Source organism: Mytilus edulis, chromosome 5 (assembly GCF_963676685.1).
Source record: "Mytilus edulis chromosome 5, xbMytEdul2.2, whole genome shotgun sequence".
NCBI classification, from domain to species: domain Eukaryota; kingdom Metazoa; phylum Mollusca; class Bivalvia; order Mytilida; family Mytilidae; genus Mytilus; species Mytilus edulis.
The window spans coordinates 9,359,632-9,382,551 of NC_092348.1; the positions used below are offsets into that span (position 1 = coordinate 9,359,632).

General features: G+C 32.4%; 1 protein-coding gene and 1 long non-coding RNA gene across 2 annotated transcripts; both read right to left on the bottom strand.

The window, feature by feature from the left end:
* Positions 1-5,745: 5,745 nt before the first annotated feature.
* On the bottom strand, positions 5,746-6,782 carry LOC139522289 (uncharacterized). Its single transcript, XR_011664373.1, has 2 exons — positions 6,613-6,782; positions 5,746-5,842 (listed from the first exon to the last, which is right to left on the bottom strand). It is a non-coding gene; the product is annotated as an uncharacterized lncRNA (long non-coding RNA).
* Positions 6,783-7,688: 906 nt separating this feature from the next.
* On the bottom strand, positions 7,689-12,016 carry LOC139522690 (GLIPR1-like protein 1). The gene is made up of 4 exons (XM_071316158.1): positions 11,768-12,016; positions 9,531-9,660; positions 8,667-8,773; positions 7,689-7,858 (listed from the first exon to the last, which is right to left on the bottom strand). The coding sequence occupies exons 1-4, from the start codon at positions 12,014-12,016 to the stop codon at positions 7,739-7,741; spliced, it is 606 nt and encodes a 201-aa protein (XP_071172259.1). The 3' UTR covers positions 7,689-7,738.
* Between the last annotated feature and the right edge of the window lie 10,904 nt (positions 12,017-22,920).

The following is a 22,920-nucleotide window of genomic DNA, read 5'->3' on the forward strand; positions in this document are numbered from 1 at the left end:
AATACAAATTTCAAACTTATATTCATTCTTTAATGAACCCTTGATTGTGGGAAAAGTATTCCAAAATATAATGATAATTCATGTCAACACGAAAGTGCTGAATACTAGGCCGGTAATACCCTCGGGGAGAAAAGATAGATTATCAGCGGATTTGCACTTAAATTTGCAACATGATAAATGCTTTCCCATTTCAGAGCACCTCCGTTTTTTGGTTGCGGTTCGTTTTGCTCAATCGTGACTCAGTCTTTAATTTTCTATTTTTCACTTGTTTTGTATGCTGTTATTCGTTGTTTAGTCGACAAAACAAAAGATACTGTTATGTTGTCATTTTACTGTTGAATATAAATACGAATCCATGTTATAATTTGAACTTGACAACTGTCATTTCACAAGAAATGATTGCAATATAAATGTCTTCTCTATATCATTAATTAAACCATCCCCAACATATCGCTTTGTACAGAACAACTACAGATCTCAAACTCTAAACTGGTAAAATTCCTAAACAAAACCAAGGAACAGCCAAAACAAAAAGAAATATACACCTGTACTGTAGTATTTTCGGACAGCAAATGGAATTGGTTCTAAATCCATGTAAACAGATCCAACTCAGTAAATAAAGAAATTATCTGGTGGTACAAGAGTGGCGCTAAAATAGAGGACAAACTTAAATTGCTACAATCAACCCTAATCATCAACCTACAGAGATTATGAGCTATATGGATAAATGTCTGGGTAGGCACTTGCGACCTTCCATCCTATAACAAGAAATATGTGTCAATCAACACCTTCACTGATGAAATTATAAATCATTTGATAGAATACTATAAAAATATTAAATTAGTCCAACGATGCGATAACTGCAAAATAACAATACTTGAAACACCAGTATACTCAATCTACCACTAGAACTGCCATCGTAAACACAAAACGCGTGAGGTATTTAAAGAACAGGACAATATACTTGGAGACAAAGTCATCAGACCAAACTTTAAAATCGAAGAACTAAACACCAGCATAAATAGCCACTCTACAATATTTTCAAACGATTTACAGACAAAATCTTAATATAAAAAAACGAGACCACAGAACAGCAACAACCAGGACACAATATAACTACAACCTATACGCTGACGGAATCCACCTATGCAACTTATTGGCGAAGACCTGGCTAACGAAGATCACTGAGCAAGCACAACTAGACTGTAGGTAATTGCTGTTGTTGCGTTTCAGTCAGCACGGGCTCTTCTAAGCTAAACCAATGACTTCAACAGTCACATAACATTTGATAAGCTTGAAACTAACGAAAAAGACTACAAGATGAAAATATTTACTTCAAATTATAGCAGTGACCATGATATATAACTTTGGAAAATCCATCTTCAATGAAAAATAATATGACCATCGTCACTTTTTAACAAACCTTCTAAACAACAAACGGTTATCAAAAGGCCGTAAACCAATGGCATTACCTGTGAAACCGATTAAAAATCATGCAATTGTTATATTAATCCTCTTCATTGTAGGGGACATAGATCAAAACTCTGGACCAAGAACAAAACAACAAAGTATCTACACATATGGACTTTGTGAACATCCAGTCACATGGAACTGCAAAGGAGTATGCTGTGATGACTGTAATAAATGGCATCACAGAATTTGTATAGAATTATGTTTCTCAGATTAAGACCTACTGCATCTTTTCTAATGCAACAATGTAACATCGTTTGAAACGGTCGTTTTGATTGGATAACGTTGTTAATTGTCATGGCATCAATTCACAATTGATGCTATGAACAAATAAGCGCTAGCGCAAACGAGGTATGCCAGATTTTAAATGTATGTTTAACGTTGTTTTCTATCAGTTTAATTAGAATGGAGATAACGATGTTGCATTTTTAGCTCCGACTGCATTAATTGGTGATTTGATGGTCGTAAATATCCGTTAACTGGATCCGCTAACGCGTCGCCATTAAGCTAAATATGCGGCCATCAAATCACCTGTCGGAGCTTAAAATACAACACAGTTATCTCCTAAAAGTACAATGGCTATATAGTAATGTGAAAGCATCACCGTTTCAACCTTCACTTTTCAAAATTGCGAAGTGAACAAACTATTATGATCCTTAAACCCACAGCAGCACATTTGAATCAATCAAGTCAAATGCATTCAGTTCACTATTAAAAAGCCAGTAATCCTAAAGGATATAACTCAATGAATAATAATACACTAAAAAGTAACAAAAACAAGACCAGAACTAACAGCAGCAATGTATTCAACATACCAAAGGAACAAAACTTAAGGATCAATTCATTAAACTGTAGAAGCATCAAGAATAAGACCTCTTAACTTCGAGCTGCAGTAAATTACGTCAAGCTAGACATCATCTGTGGCACAGAAATTGGTTAAAAGAAAAAAGAACTGGAAAAAAATCCCAATAAAGATTCAATCAAATCTAGTGAAGTTTACCCAGAAAACTACATAGCCTACAGAAATGATCGAGGTACACTGAGCACCGGTGTTTTTATTCTAGTACAAATAGATATCATCGCAATTGAAAAACCAGAGTTTGTAACAAAATGTAAGATCGACTGGGTAAAGTTACAACTTAAAGACAAAAAAGATATCACAATAGGTTTATTCTTAATGCCACACCGGAACATGGAAGACATCAAAGAATGAGACAAATCATTAGACATGATTTGAACCAAATATTAAACCATCATATTAACTGGAGATTTTAACTGCCCAGACATAAACTGGAATACCATGTCCTTACACCAAAATGTGCAAGACAAGGACTTCAAAGAGCTTAAATGGAAGTGATCATATAACGCTCAATAACACAGATACATGAGACACCAATAAGAGGCAACAACATAGTGCTGACAACAAACCAATCACTTTTCAAAACATTAAGGAACGATCCAGGATAACTGAACACGATCTGAGTGTAACAGTTTGTGACACAAAACAACATTACAAGAGTAAGAAGCCACGCAAATGCTATATATACTCCAAAGCAAAATGACAAGATCTACCTACATAAAGACCTGACTACACTTCAAACAAACATTACTGACATGTATCATACTATTATAAAATGTGAAAAAGAGATAAAAAAAAAAAACAGACCAACGGATAGATAGGTACTAGTAACAACTTATCAGTAAATAAACCGACTTCATGAAATTCATGAAATCATAAAAACAAAAGGTGTAACATTTCTTCATATCTAATTAAATAGAATAGCAGTTACGGGTTATCAACCAGAATGTCTATGTCATACAAATTCATAGTTATGTTTTGCAAAGTTAAATCAAATCATTCAAAATATCACATATTCATTTTTATAGAAACTTTGAACAAAGCATGATCATAAAAAATACATTATCACCAAAATATTCCGTTTTTAATAATGCCATACCAAGTGGGAAAATATAGATTTTTTTCAAGACAATGAGCAATCAAAATGGTATTGCGAGAACATTTTGTTCAAATTGCTTAAATTTCTTTTCCTTCCTTTTTCAATTAAAAATTTGGAAATGAAAATTCTGACCTTACCTTAAATTGATGTTCTAATTATTATAAACATATTAATGGAGTTAACTATCACGTTGTTTCCCGAATGATATGCCTTTGCATGCTAAGTCTACCTACGTTACATGTCGGGAAATAAATTATAATATTATTCAGTCACCTTCATTTGTGTACCTCATCTTTCTGTTTCCACAATCTTTACTACAATTTAATAAATAAAGCTTGCCCGGTTTATATAGATACAATCATTTTGAATGACAAAGACAAACATTTATACATGGAGGCTATATAGTCAACTTGTCATGGCTGCCTAAAACAAATATTAGTCTGAGCGACTAAATTGTTTAAAGGCATTTGTTTGGTTGGGGTCTCGATGCTATACTAGTAAGTTTTTTTCTGGCTGTGTATTTGGTGAAGCGTTGTTTTGTTTGTTTTCATCTTTCTAATTATCATGCTTTAGTTTATAATTCGTCGAATTTGTTTTTATGATTATCGGCGTCTTTCTAATGACCATGTTTATGTATCATTCTTCAAATCATTTATATGTCTATCGGCGTCTTTACTTGCCATGGTTCTGTATACTAGTATTTCGTTTAATGATTGATTTGTCTGTTCACATTTATTTTTAACGACCATGGTCTTTTATATCATAGGTCGAATTATTTATATATCAATCGGCGTCTTTCTAATGGCCTTGCTTCTTTTTAGTCATTCGTCGAATCATTGTTCCGTCTATCGGCAGCTTTCTACCAACAATTAATTTGTTTATTATTGTCGAATTATTGTTCTGTCCATTATTATCTTCCTAACGGTCCCGGTTTTGTTTATCATGTATCGAATTATTGTTCTGTCTGTTGGTATCTTTTTCCTATGATTAGGCTTTTGTCTATCACTCGTCGTGTTTTTGTTATGTCTGTCGTTATCGTTTTACCAACCATGGTTTTGTCAATCATCCGTCGCGTTATTTTTGTGTCTGTTGTTATCTTTTTACCAGCTATGGTTGTGTCAGTTATCCGTTTAATTATTTGTTTGTATGTCGGCATCTTTCCTTGTGTTCATGATTTTGTCTATCATCCGCAGAATTATTATTTTGTCTGTGGTCATCTTCGTAGTGGCCATGGTTTTGTTTTCTTTATCAGGTGTCCAATTATTGTTTTGCCTTTCGTAATCTTCTTTAAGGCCCTGGTTTTGTCTATCATACGTCAAATTATTTTTCTGTCTATCGGCATATATTTCTTAAGGCTATGGTTTTGTATATTATCCGTCGAATTATTGTTTTTCTAACGATTTCTTTGTAACGTAATATGTATGTGGTTCTGTCTCTAACTCGTTGTATTATTATTTTGAATTGCCGTTTTCGATATCGACTAGTTTTGTTCAAATGATTTTATTTATGATTACCGGGAAATACAATGTTTAAAATGCATCGGTCAATACACTTATCTTCCAAATAGGGCACGACATTGTTATATTTCTCTTAGATTTGATGCGTTTCCCTGAGTTTTAGTTTGTAACCCGTATTTTTTTCACTCAATCGATTGATGAATTTCGAACAGCGGTATACTACTGTTGCTTTTATGTATATTGTCGGCAATTAAAACATAAGTATAAGATTATATTTCTTTAAGAATAGAAGGTACACATCTTATTCCGATATGAACTAGAACAGTAAGTAAACTACTGTGACATATACATACTATCACAATAGAGTACAAGTTAGAGAAAAAGAATTAGAGGGTTCATTAAAATAAAACAACACAGTGACTATAAAGTTTTATGCGTTCGAAGTACTCCTCTGGACAAAGCCGAAACACCTTAATTCAAAAACCTGAAAGCCGGATGCACTAGATTTGTAACGGCTGTCATAGACTCTGATACTAGGTAACCGGCTTTAGACAAATTAAGGTATGTGTCTAGGGGAGTTGTCATATTGTTGATACCAGGGCAGAACACTTTTTTTGTGTTTTACATTTACGACATGTGATAAAGGTACACAAAAAATAGTTTTGTGCTGACATAAATACGGATTAAGTACTCCTCCCCAACCCTCCATCTAATGTACCTGTATAGAGTCATGGTCGATGTTTTGTTTGCCTAATTTGTACGAGTAGTAAGTGTGTTCTAATGCACTGTCAATTTTGTTTGTCATTTTAGTTCTCTATTTTTTATAGTTATATGTTCATAATTATTAAGAACACGAGCCAATGCATGACAGATTTTATTTATAAGGTTGTAGAGGATATATCATAGATGCGAAGCTGCCGGGTTTCCACAATTCTGTACGGACACTTCTTGCTCATTCTACAATATAAAAAATACGTTATTACATTTTGATCTATACGTACAGGTGTAACTGAAATAGGGACGAAAGATACCAGAGGGACAGTCAAAAGTTTGCGGACAATTGCATGAAACTATAAACATTTGATTTTGATTTCAATGAATTAACAGCAAAGCAAAAATTGTTTCAAGAACATTTTGTAAAATCTTCTAGAAATCAAAATACTTTATAATAGATGAAATCTACCTATACTAGTTCTTATAATGGATTATGTCATAACAGAATTATAGTAAATGACACACATACTACATCTGATTATATCTATTGTTAGTGCTTTTTTAGACACGAAATAATCATGGCTATTGGTCGTTTTTCATAACTTGTTTTATGAGCTAACGTTTTTTTGCATGGTTTGTGAAAATAAACTGTATACTAGGTATATATTTGATACGAACTTCTGCCAGTAGTGTAATATCTTACATTCTTGTATTTCGTGTCGTATTTTGTTTTCGATAGATAACGAATGATTCTGATTTATCTTGATTATTTTCAAAAATAATAATATTCAGGTTAAATTATCCCAGTCAGTGTAAAATCACTGTATTTAAACATTTTGTCATGAGAATAGAACACAATTGCAGTGAATTACATGTTAAATGGTAATTACATTTTTTCATTTTGGTTCTATGGTTAATATAAAAACAAAATATTCAGGTGAGAACAAGCTGCCAGCTTGTACGATTTAAACGTTTAAACTGTATCTAACCAGGACACGAAATTCTCAATTTACCTTTCTATTTGCAGCCGCTGGCTGTTCCTGACGATCCATTATCATTGCTGGCTGTTCCTTCTGATCCATTGTCGTTGCTGGCTGTTCCTTCTGATCCATTATCATTGCTGACTGCTGTGCCTTCTTCGTACGGTTTCCTTCCATTGAAATTACCTCTGCAAAATTAACGACAGAAGAAAATATTAAATTAAAAATGGAAATTCAAGACCAAATCAACCATAAGTTGCCATACCTCGAAACACTTCATACCTTTCTAGAAGTTTAAACTTGTGCATCGTTGTAAATATAACGGAATTTGATGCAACTGTCATATAAGTGAGAGGTTTTTCGCTATAAAACCAGGTTCAATCCACCATTTTCTGCATTTGAAAATGCCTGTACAAAGTAAGGAATATGGCATTGGTTGTCATTTGGTTTGATGTGTTTTGCCATTTGATTTTGCCATTCTATTAGGGGCTTTACGATTGCATTTACCTCGGAGTTCAGTATTTTTGTGATTTTACTATTTATTATATAAGTTACAAACTTGCTGCATTAAGAATCGTTTTCCATACCAGTTCCAATATGAAACAGTATCAACCAGAACGTTGTCAGAGAGTAAGGATACAATGAATCAGGACTTATACAAATAATGGATAATGCATAATTTGTTTCATTTAATTTCTATTTCCAAAAATTACATTGAAAGCAATCAACTTGAAAGTAAAAAAAGAGACTTTTATGAAGGTATGTTGCAAAGAAATATGGTATGTCTTTGTGACTAAAGACATTTTAACATGTTTCAAGAACTTATATCAAATTCCGTATCATGTCGAACTAACTTTTGACGTTTGACATGTACATATTCTTATTCAGCGCTAATGAATGTCAATACTAAGTAACGTTTATTGCTATATTGTTACTTAAACAAACAGGTCTTGCAACGGATATCAATTTATGCCTTTCCGGTCAGAGGTTTGATATTAGTTAGATAAGTACTTTTTTTTTTGGAGCTTGTTGATATTGTTGTTTTATGCATATACACTTTCAGCTATTTTACACGAGAAAATAGCATTTTAACACTTTGTTATGTAAAAGGTTCTAATTATCGATCTATGTATATTGTTTTATAAAAAGAATGTTAAACTCACCCTGGTCCATAGTTGCATACTACAAATTTGACATTCCTGAAGTAAGAGGGTAAATTAGTCATAGAAGGACAACTTGCTACGGCACACCCCAGTTTGGTACTGTCAGCCCAGACAACCTGTTGACGAAATATTAAAAAAAGTGACGCGCGTCTGGCGTATATACAAAATTTAGTCCTGGTATCTATGATGAGTTTATTGATAGATTCAATTAGTAAAACATTGTTGCAAGAAATAAAAGATACACGACGCGAAACATATAGCTTAAACCTAAATATTTTGAAGTTAAGAACAGACTTATATGTTTGTTATGCATTCCGGGACACATAGATGTATCTGATCATTTGAGACGAGACGAAATAGATAACCTATTGGTAAACGGTGCCTGAAAAAAAAACATCAATGGCCGATTGGAGCACTTTTTAAAAACTTTTCTAGAAATAAACACCATAGTTATAATTAACGAAACGTCTTACAGGACCAAAAAGCAGTACGCAGAAGCGAGTAGAAGTGAAAAAAATGCCGTAATCGCAGATTTGGGACGTACAATGCGATAGAAGTAGGCCAAAGTAAAACTTTTTACTCAAGCACAGTCATCAAATAGAATTTAAGAATGAACTGCAAATCAGAAAAAAATATTTTATGTGGTTCATGTCCTACTTTAATTGAAAATTTCAAAGGTCTAACCAATAGACAATAGACAAATTGATCGAGTCAGAGTCCACAAACTACAAATATCGGTACCGTCAATTCAGATTTAGCCATATTCTGAAATGGAGCAGCAAATCGTGAGGTTCCCGTAACAGGTAATATATATAAGCAAACTTAATGAAAACATTTTTGTGGTTGTCACATTGTCTTTATTAAAATTCCAACCTTTTAGTACAATAGTAAAGCTCAGTTGATGTTTAAGTACTGGATTCTCACCTGCGTATAGTGTCCACAAACACCACTGCATGAATTAGATGCATAATCATAGTCTTTCTTTTCATTCACCCATGATGCAACACTCTTGTCCAAATATCCAGTAGAACCTATCAACAAATTTATTTATGTATTAAACTGTAGATCTTTTTAAGCACGGCACGGGTTTCTCTAATACTCTTTTAATAGTTAACGTTCGGGTACATTTATCGAATCAGACATATTTTGAGTTGTTTGCAGTAATATTTAGCGCATAGCATGTGTCGCAATCAAATAATCTTTCGTGTGTAAACAATAAGTTCAATTTCATTAATGTTTTTGAATTTCGGATCTCCAATAATAAATAAAAGCATTATATGACAGATAAGCCACATACTTGTATAGTAGTGTGGTCAATCAAGGAGAATAGATTATGATAAGGTGATTTGTCCTTTTGAAAACGAATATTAAAACGTGATATAATTCTATTGAATAACACCTTGCATTGGTTTACATATCGAAATTTGCACCATTTTCTACATTAGAAAATGCCTTTACCAAGTCAGGAATATGATAGTTGTTGTCCATTCGTTTGGTTTGTGTTGTCATTTGATTTTGCCATGTGATTTATAGGGACTTTCCGATTGAAGTTCAGTATTCTTGTGATTTTACTTTTTTTACACGATGTATACTTGTCCAATATATATTTTTATATTTTAGAATTGTGTGTTGCATATATTTTTTATAGGATTAAAAGAGACAACACATTTTGAAATCTTGTCATTAATGTTTTTCTGTTGCGGATTCAGGCAGTTCAATAAAAGCTCTTTAACCTACTCTAAAATATTTGAATAAGAACCGTATTGCAATGTAAATACAATGACTTACTTGTTGTAACGTAAAGATTTTCACCAACGTAGCTGAAACTGTTAGCCTGTGATGACCTTGCACTGTTGTGACCCCAGATGCATTTATCAGCGTAAGCCTGGGCTACAGAAGCCAGTTGCTTGCTCCATGTCTACAGAGAAAAGATAAAACGATCATGATGGTAAAACAGCCAATTTTAATATAAATTAAACATGTATTGAAAAAATAATATTTGAATCAAGTTATCAATATAAACATACTTGTATTTGGCTTGTTTGTATATATAATTTAATATGCACCTATGACTAAAATAAGATGTGGTAATATTATAACATGTATAAAGCGATGTCATTTTTGTTTTGATCATTTCGGAATTAAATATTTCAGTGTTAAATTTTTCTGAATACTACTAATTGTGTTCGATTAATCTTAAAGTTCAGTTTGTATGTAAATAAAGGCAACAGTAGTATACCGCTGTTCAAAACTCATAAATCCATGGACAAAAAACAAAATCGGGATAACAAACTAAAACCGAGGGAAACGCATTAAATATAAGAGGAGAACAACGACATAACACTAAAATGTAACACACATAGACAAAATCCCACGAGAATATAACATATAACATCAAAACCAAATACATGAGTTTGGGATAGACAAGTACCGTGACACGTCTTATCGCAATGTGAATTTACACTCAAAAATAAGAGAAAACAAACGACACAACGTTATAATGGAATACACACAGAAACGAACTATAATATAACAATGACCATATTCCTGACTTGGTACAGGGCATTTTTAAAGGAAAAAATGGTGGGTTGAACCTGGTTTTGTGGCATGCCAAACCTCGCACTTTTATGGCCATGTGAAATATAACATCAAAATGACAACACAGGACTACAATATAAATAAATTGGAGAACACAATTAACAAAGATTTGAATGTATTTTGTTTAGGACTTTTAAAATATACATAAAAACAAACGTTATTTATATCGTCGTAACGAAATGGGAACATTTGGATAGATCCGATACCGATACCATTTTCTCTGCACACGACATAGCTTATGGGATATTGTTACATCAGGTATTACACCCGAACCTAATTTTGAAAAAGAGAAAAGTCAAAATGTTTAAAGACAAATACCAAACTACAATAAAATACTGGCAACTGGAAATATGAAACCTTTGTTAAGTTGATTTATATGATAATTAAGGAGGCTCGTGGGTCTAAATCAATTTTAATATTTAATATAGGATTTCGCTATATTTTTCAATAAATGAACTTTATCTTATACTTAATAGAAAAATGAAATAAAAAAATGGGGTCACCGTTCATTTAAGCTCACAATCTGCCTTCGAAAGAAGCATACATTTTTGTTAATGTCCTTTTTTCAGTTTAACTATAATAGAAGAGATAGCGGTAATACCGAAATAAAAAAAGAACTAAATTACAGAAATCGCTTAAATTTTACAATTATTCAGTTTATGTACACTTTTTCGAAAACAACAATAAAAAAATATAGGTCACCGATGAGTTAAAAAAGATATTACAATTTTAATGACAAAAAATGGCACCAAAGGGAGATAATTTGGAGCTTTTTCAATGATATCTACATTTTAAAAGTCACCTGGGGCCAACACGAATTGATTTTTTTGAATGAGAAAGTTACAACTACTAAAGGTAATAAATAAAATTTGTAAGGAAAAATAAATGTTTAATTTTTTTCTGAAAATCTTATACCAGCGAGCCTCCTTAAATGAAATTTTGCAGTCAAGGTACATGAATACTGATGCTGTGACTGTTTGTAATCGTGGGGACTGCCAGTCAACTAGCAGTGGTAATGATCATATTGTAGTAATGAAAATGTACATTTTAGTTTTGTTTAAGTAATTAATGGTTTGCTTAACTTTCAAATTGAAGAAATGTCCAAAGTACTTAGATGTTAAGTTTGTGAGTCAACGATCCAGTGCACACATTAATAAACACTAGAAAAAACGTATCTTTGTCATATAAATCTCAACCCAAACATACGTTTTTTTTTTGTTTTTTTTTTTTATTTCAACTTTTCTGGACCTCCAGTATTCCATTTATACTTATAGGTCACACTATATCAAAGTGAATTGGTATTGCGGTCTGCTATGACGAACAATTTTAAGACAATCCGATTTATACTCGAAAAATTTGTTTTTCTTTTACAGAAAACTATTGGAAGAGAAACAAAATGACAAATGCAAAACAATGTTCATATTTACCATTTTCTGCATGTTAGAAGCTGTTGGTTGAACATCATTACGAGCCTGTCTGTGAAGTTTGAGAATTGTGCTCTTCTCTGTTTTAGTCAATAAACTTCCCGTCCCTGTTTCCCGTGTTGATACTCCCAACCCTTTCAAACTTAGTTCTTTCTCATCAGCAAACAGAGTGCGTAGTTTCTCCTCCAGTTCTAATGGTGAACTGAAAGCAACAGCCACACAAACGATCAGTAAAAATACTTGAAGATTCATTTTCATTTAGTAAGAATGAATTCCTAACTGATAATAAATACTAATAACTGTGATTCTATACAAAAATTTTGTGGGTCAGTTATGGCGCATGTTTGGTCATTATTGGTACTTTTTACTTAATACTTCTAATTCTGTTTGTTCCTCCTTCAAGTTAAATTTGCATTCAAATTTTAATGACAATTTTTGATTTGCATACATATGAAAACAAACTTTTTTATTTATCTGTTATTGTACTCTGTTATTCTAAGTGTAAAGAGAAGTATTTGATAAAATTAAAAACAACTTGGAATATATCAATTCAATTCACCTTCTATTTCTAAATTGTTTTAGATCAAAATTGAAAAAAAAATTGAGCTCAAGAAATGCTGATAGCTTTTTTTTTTTTTTTATACATTTTCAAAAAGAAATCATCACTTTCTAATATTTTCGCATTACACATTTTAAATGTTTCCTCAGTAATAGAATACACTGATATTCTTTTGAAAAGCTTCAAATCCAACATTATCAAGATTCAAACTACTGATGTTTTAATGACCCAATACACAACGTTTTCAAGAGGACAACGTGTGAATTTAAAAATGTTATGACAAAGATTATGAGGAGCATCTAGATTTCCAATTCAAGCGAATGACAAATCTGCTCCAAATTATATTCAAATAATAATGTTCGGTCACCAGTGAACTAAAGATCCTTTTTTTTATCTCCATTCCCTATGACATTACTTGAAAAACCAAAAGCATCATATATCTTGTAATATGAACTAAACCAAAATGTATTATTAGTCTTCAGTATAGATTAGACAAACTGGACGTTGTTCTTTTTCAAACGATTACCACAAGAACATCTTTACTGCTTCTACAGACCTTATAAAATTAAAAAAATTAAAATTAATTTAGAAAAACATAAACTTAATATCCAATCTATATGATACCCCAACCACTTGAAAATGTCGAGAAACACGCCAGGACTATCACCATAATAATTGTAAAGATTACTGTAAAATTTGCTAAATGTCTTGAATTAAACATTTACAGACATTGATCCCTTTGGTCTAAAGCACAATAACATATCGAAATCTTCCTCGTTTGCAATCAAGACTATTGTTGCTAAAAGACAGGTATTATGACAATCACATTAATCACAGTTAAAGAAATAAACATCGATCACAATTTATTTCAATTGAATTTTGGTTGATTATTGTCTCATTTACAATCAAACTACATCTCCTTATTTTAATAATTTTCTAATTTTACACTTGGTGATCGTTTATTTATATCTAAAAACAATCAATAAATATATCCATTGTTCTGAAAATTGGGACAAATACCAGTTTGTTTATTAAATCATTGTTATACCGAATGTTGATGTAATATCGTTTTGCAGTCCAAAATATGAGTCTACGCCTACCATTACATCTTTATGTCACTATAGATTGTTTCTCCGCACTGACAAACATAAAGACCACAAAATTGTTCACCATCAAAAATAAATTGGAAAGAGTGTCGTGAGGTTATTTGAGATGCTTATTCGCCCTTTTGTAAAACTTGGTGTTTACGGTTACCTATCCCAATAAAATTTTAATATTATGTATATATCGCAAGTCTTTACATTAAACCACTTTCCTGGATATCAGAGAGACACTATATAGTTTAATCGCTCCTTTCAATTGAGCAGAATTACCTAAACTTTTCTTTAACCAAAATCGCGCTTACAAAATGATTTTTCGTCCAAATAAACTTACTCTACGATAATTATGAAATCATTGTAATATGATAATTACTCATATGGAACTAATAGGTGAATAGTTGAATACATATTTGATAAAAATACAAAAAGAGATATACATAATAAACAAAATAAATATCGAGCTAAGATTATTTGCTAAATTAAATCTCCACTTATAGTTGAAAACATTTTTATACTATATCTAACAGTATTACATTCTAGCATTATATTTAATTTGTTATATAAATATTTGGAAACACAACGATAATTAACTAGAAATCAAATATGCATAGGTCCCATTAATATTCAACATTCGGTTGACATGGCTTGCTGATTTAATGTGGAAGGTTTTAAACAGGTAAAAGGAAAGGAAGATTTGAAAGTGGGATTTGGCATCCAATTAGTGCATATTTTTTATATGATATAAATAAAGCGAAGGATACATTTATACTCCAAAAGGAAATATCATAGAAAGCAATAGTTATTTTTAATCATCGTATTTGGCACAACTTTTAGGAATTTTGGATCCTCAATGCTCTTCAACTTTGTACTTGTTTGGCTTTATAAATATTTTGATATGACCGTCACTGATGAGTCTTATGTAGACGAAACGTGCGTCTGGCGTACTAAATTATAATCCTGGTACCTTTGATAAATATTCACGACATTCATAATCCTAAATGTAATATATATATATATACCGAGGAAGGATATCTGTTATCCGAAATATCTAACATATTGTTCTTTTTATTGTGTTTTCGGTGATGTTGTACTCTTTTAGACTTGTTATATATTATATTTTGTAGTGTACTGAAGTGTTTTATGATCCATCGCCCCGTAAGATTTATCGTTGACTATTTATTCAGTCATTTAATATATATATATATACATATATACAACTCGTCTAAACATCAACCCAACAATGTTAGATCTGTAAATTTTGCTTTCGCAAATTTTGTGTTCTTCCCTCATCGGGATTCGAACCCATGCTACTGAGATATCGTGACACCAAATCGCCTGCACTGTAGCCGTCCCGCTAGACCACACGACCGCCTGGGCTTCACAAAAATAAAGCTTTCGGTGGCCGTGTGTTACCTTTCCTCGTCAGTTTTAATCTAACGTCGTACTGCAGTACATGATATATAAGGCATGGAGATGTTATTGTTACAGATCAGCTAAATTATCTATAGTAAAGGATCCTACAAATGAATGCAAGATACAGTCACAGGAAATAATTATATTTATAAGTACGTCTGAGTCAGTGACAACTCTACATCTGAAGAGTTGTCACTGACTCAGACGTACGTATATATTTGTAGAGTTGTCACCGACTCAGACATATCCTTCCTCGGTACATAAGTAGCCTTTCGTAGTAAATCTTGAAGAAATGCATGATACTACACTTTAGTTGTTAGATAATTGCAATGAGGGTGTATTTACTGTAACTGTAAAATACCGATAACAATACAATTGTAAAGTTTATATAAATCTTTGTCGTTTTGATCTCTTGTATAGAGTTGTCTCATTGGCAATCATTCCACATCTTCTTTTTTATATTCAATATAGATACAGGACATTCTAGATATACATTGTCTTTAACCGAACACTTCCAGAATATCTAAATCGCTTCCATAGTCCTAAAAAGTTTAATGTAGTTAGAAATTTAGAAAAACATAAACACAAAACTAAATCTTTGAAATTCTAACAACTTCAAACAGTCCAGAACCACCTGCACGACTAACACCTTAACAATTGAAACTATTCCGCTACAATTTGCGAACTGTCTTGAATTAAACGACTACAGACAGTGTATCCCGTAGGTCTAAATGACAAAAACAAGGCTACATATCCAAGACTTCCTGTATTGATAACTTTTGTTGATAAAAGACATATATGTATATAATTATAGGTCTCATAGCAATCGCATAAAATGCAGTCAACGAAATAAACATGGTTTACAGCCACTTCATTTGAACTTAGGTGGACTGTTGTCTTCTCATCGACAATCAAACCACATCTAATTACTAGTATTTTTATACCGTTGTAATGTTACACTTGTTGATTGTTTATCTAGATCAACAAACAATCAACAAAGACATCAATTATTATGTGAAATATGGTTAAATACCAATTAGTTAATTACATCACCGAGTGTGGGGCAATATCGTTTATCAGTCCAAAATATATGAGCATACGCGTACCATAACAACTATAGACTGTTCCTTCGTATTGAAAAACCTTAAATGTGTTAATGAGTCTACCGTTCAAAACGTGATACCTTCATATCTTCATATCTTGATAACATAGGTACACCTATAGTTTGTTTCCTATACGTCAAAACAGTAGAAAATTAATTTCTAAATATATATGTGAGTTACATCATACGTCAATATAGGAAACAATGCTCCTTCAAGATGAGACTTTGAAACATTTCGATAAGTTTCAATATAATCCCTATGTCGATGTAATTACAGATAACCTCAACATCATTCAAGACCAAGAGGTTAAAAACTTTCTGAACAAAACGACAAAAATTATCATCCGTGGAAAATAAATTGGAAAGAGTGTTGTGAGGCCATTATTTTTTATTAGTTTTTGCTCTTTCCGCCTATTGCGAACATTGTGTAGTACAGTAAAAATCTGACAAACATTCATTTGATACCAATTTCAATGACTATTGTGTACATTCACACATCGCAAGTTCCTTCAGTAATAAATATACTTACATTTATTAAGGAACTACACAGGCAAAATTTGCTCACATGAATTTCACATCAATCTCACCTGAAATTCACATGAAAAATTTCACGTGAGATTCACCTCAATCGAGCTTATACATGAAACTCACGTGAAAATTTTCATGTGAATTTCACGTGAATTGAGATTCACATGAATCTGATGTGAAATTTTTCACATGAATTTCACGTGAAATTTACAACAAAAAAATTTGATATTTTTCATGATTTAAATTAAATTTGAAAATTTAGATGTTATTTGAATTACTCTATTTTAAAAATTCATGTGAATTTCACATGAAATTTTTTTACGTGATTTTCATGTGAAATTCACATGAGTTTCACATCAGAATCACATGAAACTCACAAAAATTGTTTTCACGTGAGTTTCACGTATAAGCTCGTTTGAGGTGAAATTGATGTGAATTTCACGTGAGATTCACATGAATTTAAATTCACGTGAAATTGATGTGAGTGAAATTTGCCTGTGTACCCCTTTACAACCAGTGCCCTTGCAGGCAAGGTACCTACAAATTTGTCTAATCATATACAATGAATATGTACAATAAAAAAAAATACACAGATGACAATATCATAGTGGAAACTTAATTCTTTTTAGAAACAAGTCAACATTCATGTAAGTCATAGAAGAAATATATATAAATATAAAATCTCAACGTTTAGAGATCACATCGATTGAATTGAAATCGCAAATCACAGTTAGCGTAAATTTCTAAAATCGAAGAAATGTATGTATAAACCTCAGTCAACATCATTATACTAAAAATGTCAAAATGTTTACAAAATTTGGATCAACCTTATAACATATTAACCTAGCAGTATGTTTATTTTTTCGTAGGACTATAACTCTGTTAAGCAAAAGTCGGGGAAGTTAGCACTTTAGAAACGGTACTCATTCATATCCGCAAAATACTTGTTTCGTATAATAGGAGAATATTCAGAACATTCGAGGACGAAGTGTTCGACGGACTCCTCAGATTTGCAGAACACATTTGACAAAAAGGAATCTTGCACATATTCATGCTATACAAAACTTAATTCATGGGCAAACAATTTGTTCGTGCTAACAACTTTAACCTTGTAAAATTAAAATTGAGCATGATTGACAAATAAGGCTGTCTACCAGGCGTAACTTTAAATTTGGAGAACACATTTAGACTGTTTTGGTTCTTACAACCTAAAATTCTCTTTCACAAACAAACTTTCCAAAAAACTGTTTAAAAATATTCAGGTTAAACAAGGGACGAAAGATACCAAAGGGACAGTCAAACTCATAAATCTAAAACAAACTGACAACTCCATGGCTAAAAATGAAAAAGACAAACAGAAAAACAATAGTACACACGACACAACATAGAAAACTAAAGAATAAACAACACGAACCCCACCAAAAACTAGGGGTGATCTCAGGTGCTCCGGAAGGGTAAGCAGATCCTGCTCCACATGTGGCACCCGTCGTGTTGCTTATGTGATTACAAATCCGGTAAATAGTCTAATTCGGTAGGTCATATTCATGAAAGGGAAGGGGATTGTAGTTACGACGTAAGGAACATATCCGATATCATTTGTGAAACGGTTATTCCATAACGGTCAACCAACTCGTGATGGCGTCCGTAAAATTTACGAAGGGATGATTTCAACTTCACTATTTGGAACTCTTGGTTTAATAGCTTCCTTGTGAGCAGCAAACCTCTATCAAGAAAATCATGATAGGAAATGCAAGCACGGGAATATCGTATCAATTGGGAGATATATACTTTCATTTATATCAGAGTGTACTTTTAAAGACTCTACAATTAGGTCGCCCCTTTCAACTGACCAGAATTACCTAACATTTTCTCTGCCCAAATCGCGATAATAACATGATTTTTTAATCCAATTAATCTACGATATATATGAAAACATTGAAACATGATAATTACTAATATATGTATAGGTAGAAGGAAAGGAAGATTTGAAATTGGTCGTTGGCCGCCGATTAGTGCATATTTTGATAAAATATAAATTATTCGAATGACTACAAAAAGACATTTATATTTTAAAAGAAAAAAAAACATGGAAAACAATAACTACTTTAAATAATCTGTTAACATCATTCATACTCCTAAATGTGATCAAATATTACAGTATACAAAAAAGGTGCTCAGCTACCATCTGGTTTATGTCTGGTCATCTAGAAAGCAATTATAAAGCGAATGACTTGGATTGCTTAAATTATGTATGCTTTGAAGTAAACTAGATTTTTCATTTAAACATGTTTTAATTGCTATTGCGTGTAATAAAAAAGACCAGAAACAAGGTCAGTCCTCACCGAAAATAAAAATACATTCTAATCATACTAAACACTTCTTTAACAACAAAAACACAGTTCTACAATAATCATCAAAGGCACCAGACTCATAATTTAATACCCCAGACGCGCGTTTCGTCTACATGAGACTCATCAGTGAAGGTCTGTGACGCTCACATAAGAAATGTTATAAAAAAACAAGTACAAAGATGCAGAGCATTGAGGACCAAAAAAAAAACAAAAGGTTGTACCAAATACTGCTAAGGCACTCTATGACTAGGATATAAACATACTTGGTTTTTCGAAAAATTCAAGACATAGGTTTTTAGATTTACATTAAAAAGTAAATTAACAAATATACCTCACTCCGAAGAAAATCTCAACTCAACGTAGGCAAATGTCTAAACAAACGCTAAAACACATCTAATAAATGGATGAAAACTGTCATGTTCCTAACTTGGGACAGGCATTGTTCTCATGTACAAAATGGTTAATTAAACCTGGTTTTATAGCTAGCTTAACCTCTCACAGTCGCATGAATGTTTATTAAATTGACAACGATGTGTGATTTTTTTTAAACGACAAAGACGATTAATTTGGTCACACATCTTTGTCAATATAATGCAAGTTTATGCAACTCTCATACAAGTGAGAGGTTTGGCCAGGTATAAAACCAGGTTAAATCCACCATTTACGACATAAGAAAATGTCTCAGTGTACCAAGTCAGCAAGGCTGGCTCAAAATTATTCCTATGTGATTCTTGATATATTTACGTGAATTTATATTTGTTTTTTTACAAAGTGCCTTAAAATATGTTTCATGTTTATGGAACTTATTCTGTCTAAGTTTATATATAAATAAGATTAGAAGTCAAATAAACTAGGTAACAACAAAAACACTGAACTGCAACTAAAAACAAACGCCATCATACATAGAAACTAGTTCTGTCAACGGTTAACCGGTTAACCGTCGGAAGAACCGAATACCGAATACCAAAAATCGCTTACCGGTTAACCAGGCGTTTTGTTTTTAATTTTAGTGCAATTTAAATAAATGTGAATTGAAATCATTAATAATTTTGTTCTGTTTTAAAATGATCGTTCTTGTAATTAATTTGACATATCAATTATCCAGGCGTATTACGTTTCCGCATTTTTAGCAAAAGTCCAATTTCACGTTTCCGCATTTTCGTGCATTACTTTTCAGCAATAAATAGATACCACCTTTCCGCATTTTTACCTGTATTTCACCTGTAAAAAAATGTTGATTAGATAAATAAGACTTTATTTTCGGTCTTTATCAGCAATAGCACCAGTTCGAAAAATGACCGCGAACGAATTGAATTCGTATCCGAACAGTTTGTCAAGTATGATAGAGAAGAGATTACGAGTTTAGACTTCATAAAGTCATTTGGTTACAAATTTTCCGATTTGACAAAATGAAATATGTTAACTGTGCTACATGTACTGACGTTTACTGTTCTATCTGTGTATATATAAACTTTTAGTGCTGAACATTGACTTTTAATTTATATATGACCATGTATGATCTGTATATATAACTTTTAGTGTTGAGCCTGGGACTAATATACTAATAGTTAGTATAATAGTTCCAGGATGAACATTGACTTTTAATTGATATATGACCATGTATGATTTCTATCATTTTAAGTTGGTGGTTTCATTTTTAATTAATCATAACGACTTATCCTGCTCGAAGTCTTACTTCCACCTCCTCGGTGATGCCACAGGACAAACTTCAATTCATCGTATTATAAAAACGTACATTTGAAGGGTGCAACAGATAAGGCCGTCAAACATTAACTTAAAATACCGGTTAACCAGTTAATCGGTCGAAAGATTATTCGAGTAACGGGTTAGGCAAAACTGTACGATTTGACAACAATAATAGAAACCAAGAAATTGATAACTGCCATATTCCTAACGTGGCACTCATTGCATTTTAAAAACAAAATGGTTGGTTGAACCTGGTTGTATGTCTATCCAAAGTTCCCGCTTATATGGCAATATTAGAATTACAGCACTACGTACGTGATCATATAAGTTACAAAATGAATGCTGAATGAATTGCACACGATTACGAATGAACACACGTTTGTTGACATTACACGACTATAAATTAAGTGGAAGAAACAATAAGCGTATTTTACATGAATGAACGTTGAACTCATGTTAAACACACACGAAACGATCAAAGATGGCGTTGATAAATGAAAACAACATTTACGCAGAATGAACGATGAAGATACAGGCACTGAAAATATGTCAATTAAACAATTGTCCTCCCGCTAAAAAAAACACAACAAAAAGTACTTTGAATTCCATCAGTTGATCAACAATACATACCACGTATTCAATATGGACAAATTACTTTGTATGTTTAGATGCTTACTTTAAAAAAACGTAAAAGTATATTTTCCATTTCAAATCCAACAATCCACACTTAAGGATTTGCACTGAATTAGTGTCTGTCTTCTTTAAAGTATCGTTACTATCAACAAGGATGATGCTTAATTACTGCAGACTTTTCTAAACAGTTTTGCATTCGAAAAGATAACTAGAGGCTCTAAAGAGCCTGTGTCGCTCACGTTGGTCTATGTGAATATTAAACAATGGACACAGATGGATTCATGACAAAATTCTGTTTTGGTGATGTGATGTGATCTTACTTTACTAAACATTCTTGCTGCTTACAATTATCTCTATCTATAATAGTACTTTCTGTGGAAAATGTTATTGAAAATCTTCAAATTTAAAATTGTTAAAAATTGACTATGAAGGGCAATAACTCCTTAGGGGGTCAATTGACTATTTTGGTCATACTGACTTATTTTTAGTTCTTACTTTGCTGTACATTATTGCTGTTTACAGTTTATCTCTATCTATAATAATATTCAAGATAATAACAAAAAAAACCAGCAAAATTTCCTCAAAATTACCAATTCAGGGGCAGCAACCTAACAATGGATTATCTGATTCATCTGAAAATTCCAGGGCAGATAGATCGTGACCTGATCAACAATTTTACTTCCTGTCAGATTTGCTCTTGATGCTTTGGTTTTTGAGTTATAAGCCAAAAACTGCATTTTATCCCCATGTTCTATTTTTAGCCATGGCGGCCATCTTGGTTTGTTGGCCAAGTTACCAAACACATTTTTTTAACTAAATACCCCAATGATTATTATGGCTAAGTTTGGTTAAATTTGGCCCAGTAGTTTCAGAGGAGAAGATTTTTCTAAAAGATTACTAAGATTTACGAAAAATGGTTAAAAATTGACTATAAAGGGCAATAACTCCTAAAGTGGTCAACTGACCATTTTGGTCATGTTGACTTATTTGTAGATCTTACTTTGCTGAACATTAATGCTGTTTACAGTTTATCTCTATCTATAATAATATTCAAGATAATAACCAAAAACAGCAAAATTTCCTTAAAATTACCATTTCAGGGGCAGCAACCCAACAACGAAATGTCCGATTCTTCTGAAAATTTCAGGGCAGATAGATCTTGACCTGATGAACAATATTACACTGTGTCAGATTTGCTCTAAATGCTTTGGTTTTTGAGTTATAAGCCAAAAACTGCATTTTACCCCTATGTTCTATTTTTAGCCATGGCGGCCATCTTGGTTGGTTGGCCGGGTCACCAAACACATTTTTTAAACTAGATACCCCAATGATGATTGTGGCCAAGTTTGGTTAAATTTGGCCCAGTAGTTTCAGAGGAGAAGATTTTTGTAAAAGTTAACGCAGGACGACAACGGACGACGACGGACGACGACGGACGCCAAGTGATGAGAAAAGCTCACTTGGCCCTTTGGGCCAGGTGAGCTAAAAAGGAGAAATTATCATTTTTCAAGAATATTCATTAACTGAGAAAAAACTGTTCACTTACTATACATATATTTATAAAACTAGCGAGTCCTGGTTTTGAGTAATAATTTCCGTGTATATGAAACGATGACATTTCGGATGGGGAACGCGTAGTCTACGAATGCCAATGTGACAACTCGTCCCTGCATGCGGGGTCGCCCAGACATTGCCTTTCTTAAACTTTCCTTTTGAAGACAGAAGTCTCAATGTTATCAGCTTTGACAATATCTTTCTTTATA

Bases quoted from the DNA above. Each gene is read 5' to 3' on its own strand.
- LOC139522690 (XM_071316158.1), bottom strand. From the start codon at position 12,016: ATGAATCTTCAAGTATTTTTACTGATCGTTTGTGTGGCTGTTGCTTTC. The intron at 9,661-11,767 runs GTAAATATGAAC...TTTTCTCTGTAG, and splicing joins CTTCTAACATGCAGAAAATG to ACATGGAGCAAGCAACTGGC. The intron at 8,774-9,530 runs GTAAGTCATTGT...ATTTGTTGATAG, and splicing joins AAATCTTTACGTTACAACAA to GTTCTACTGGATATTTGGAC.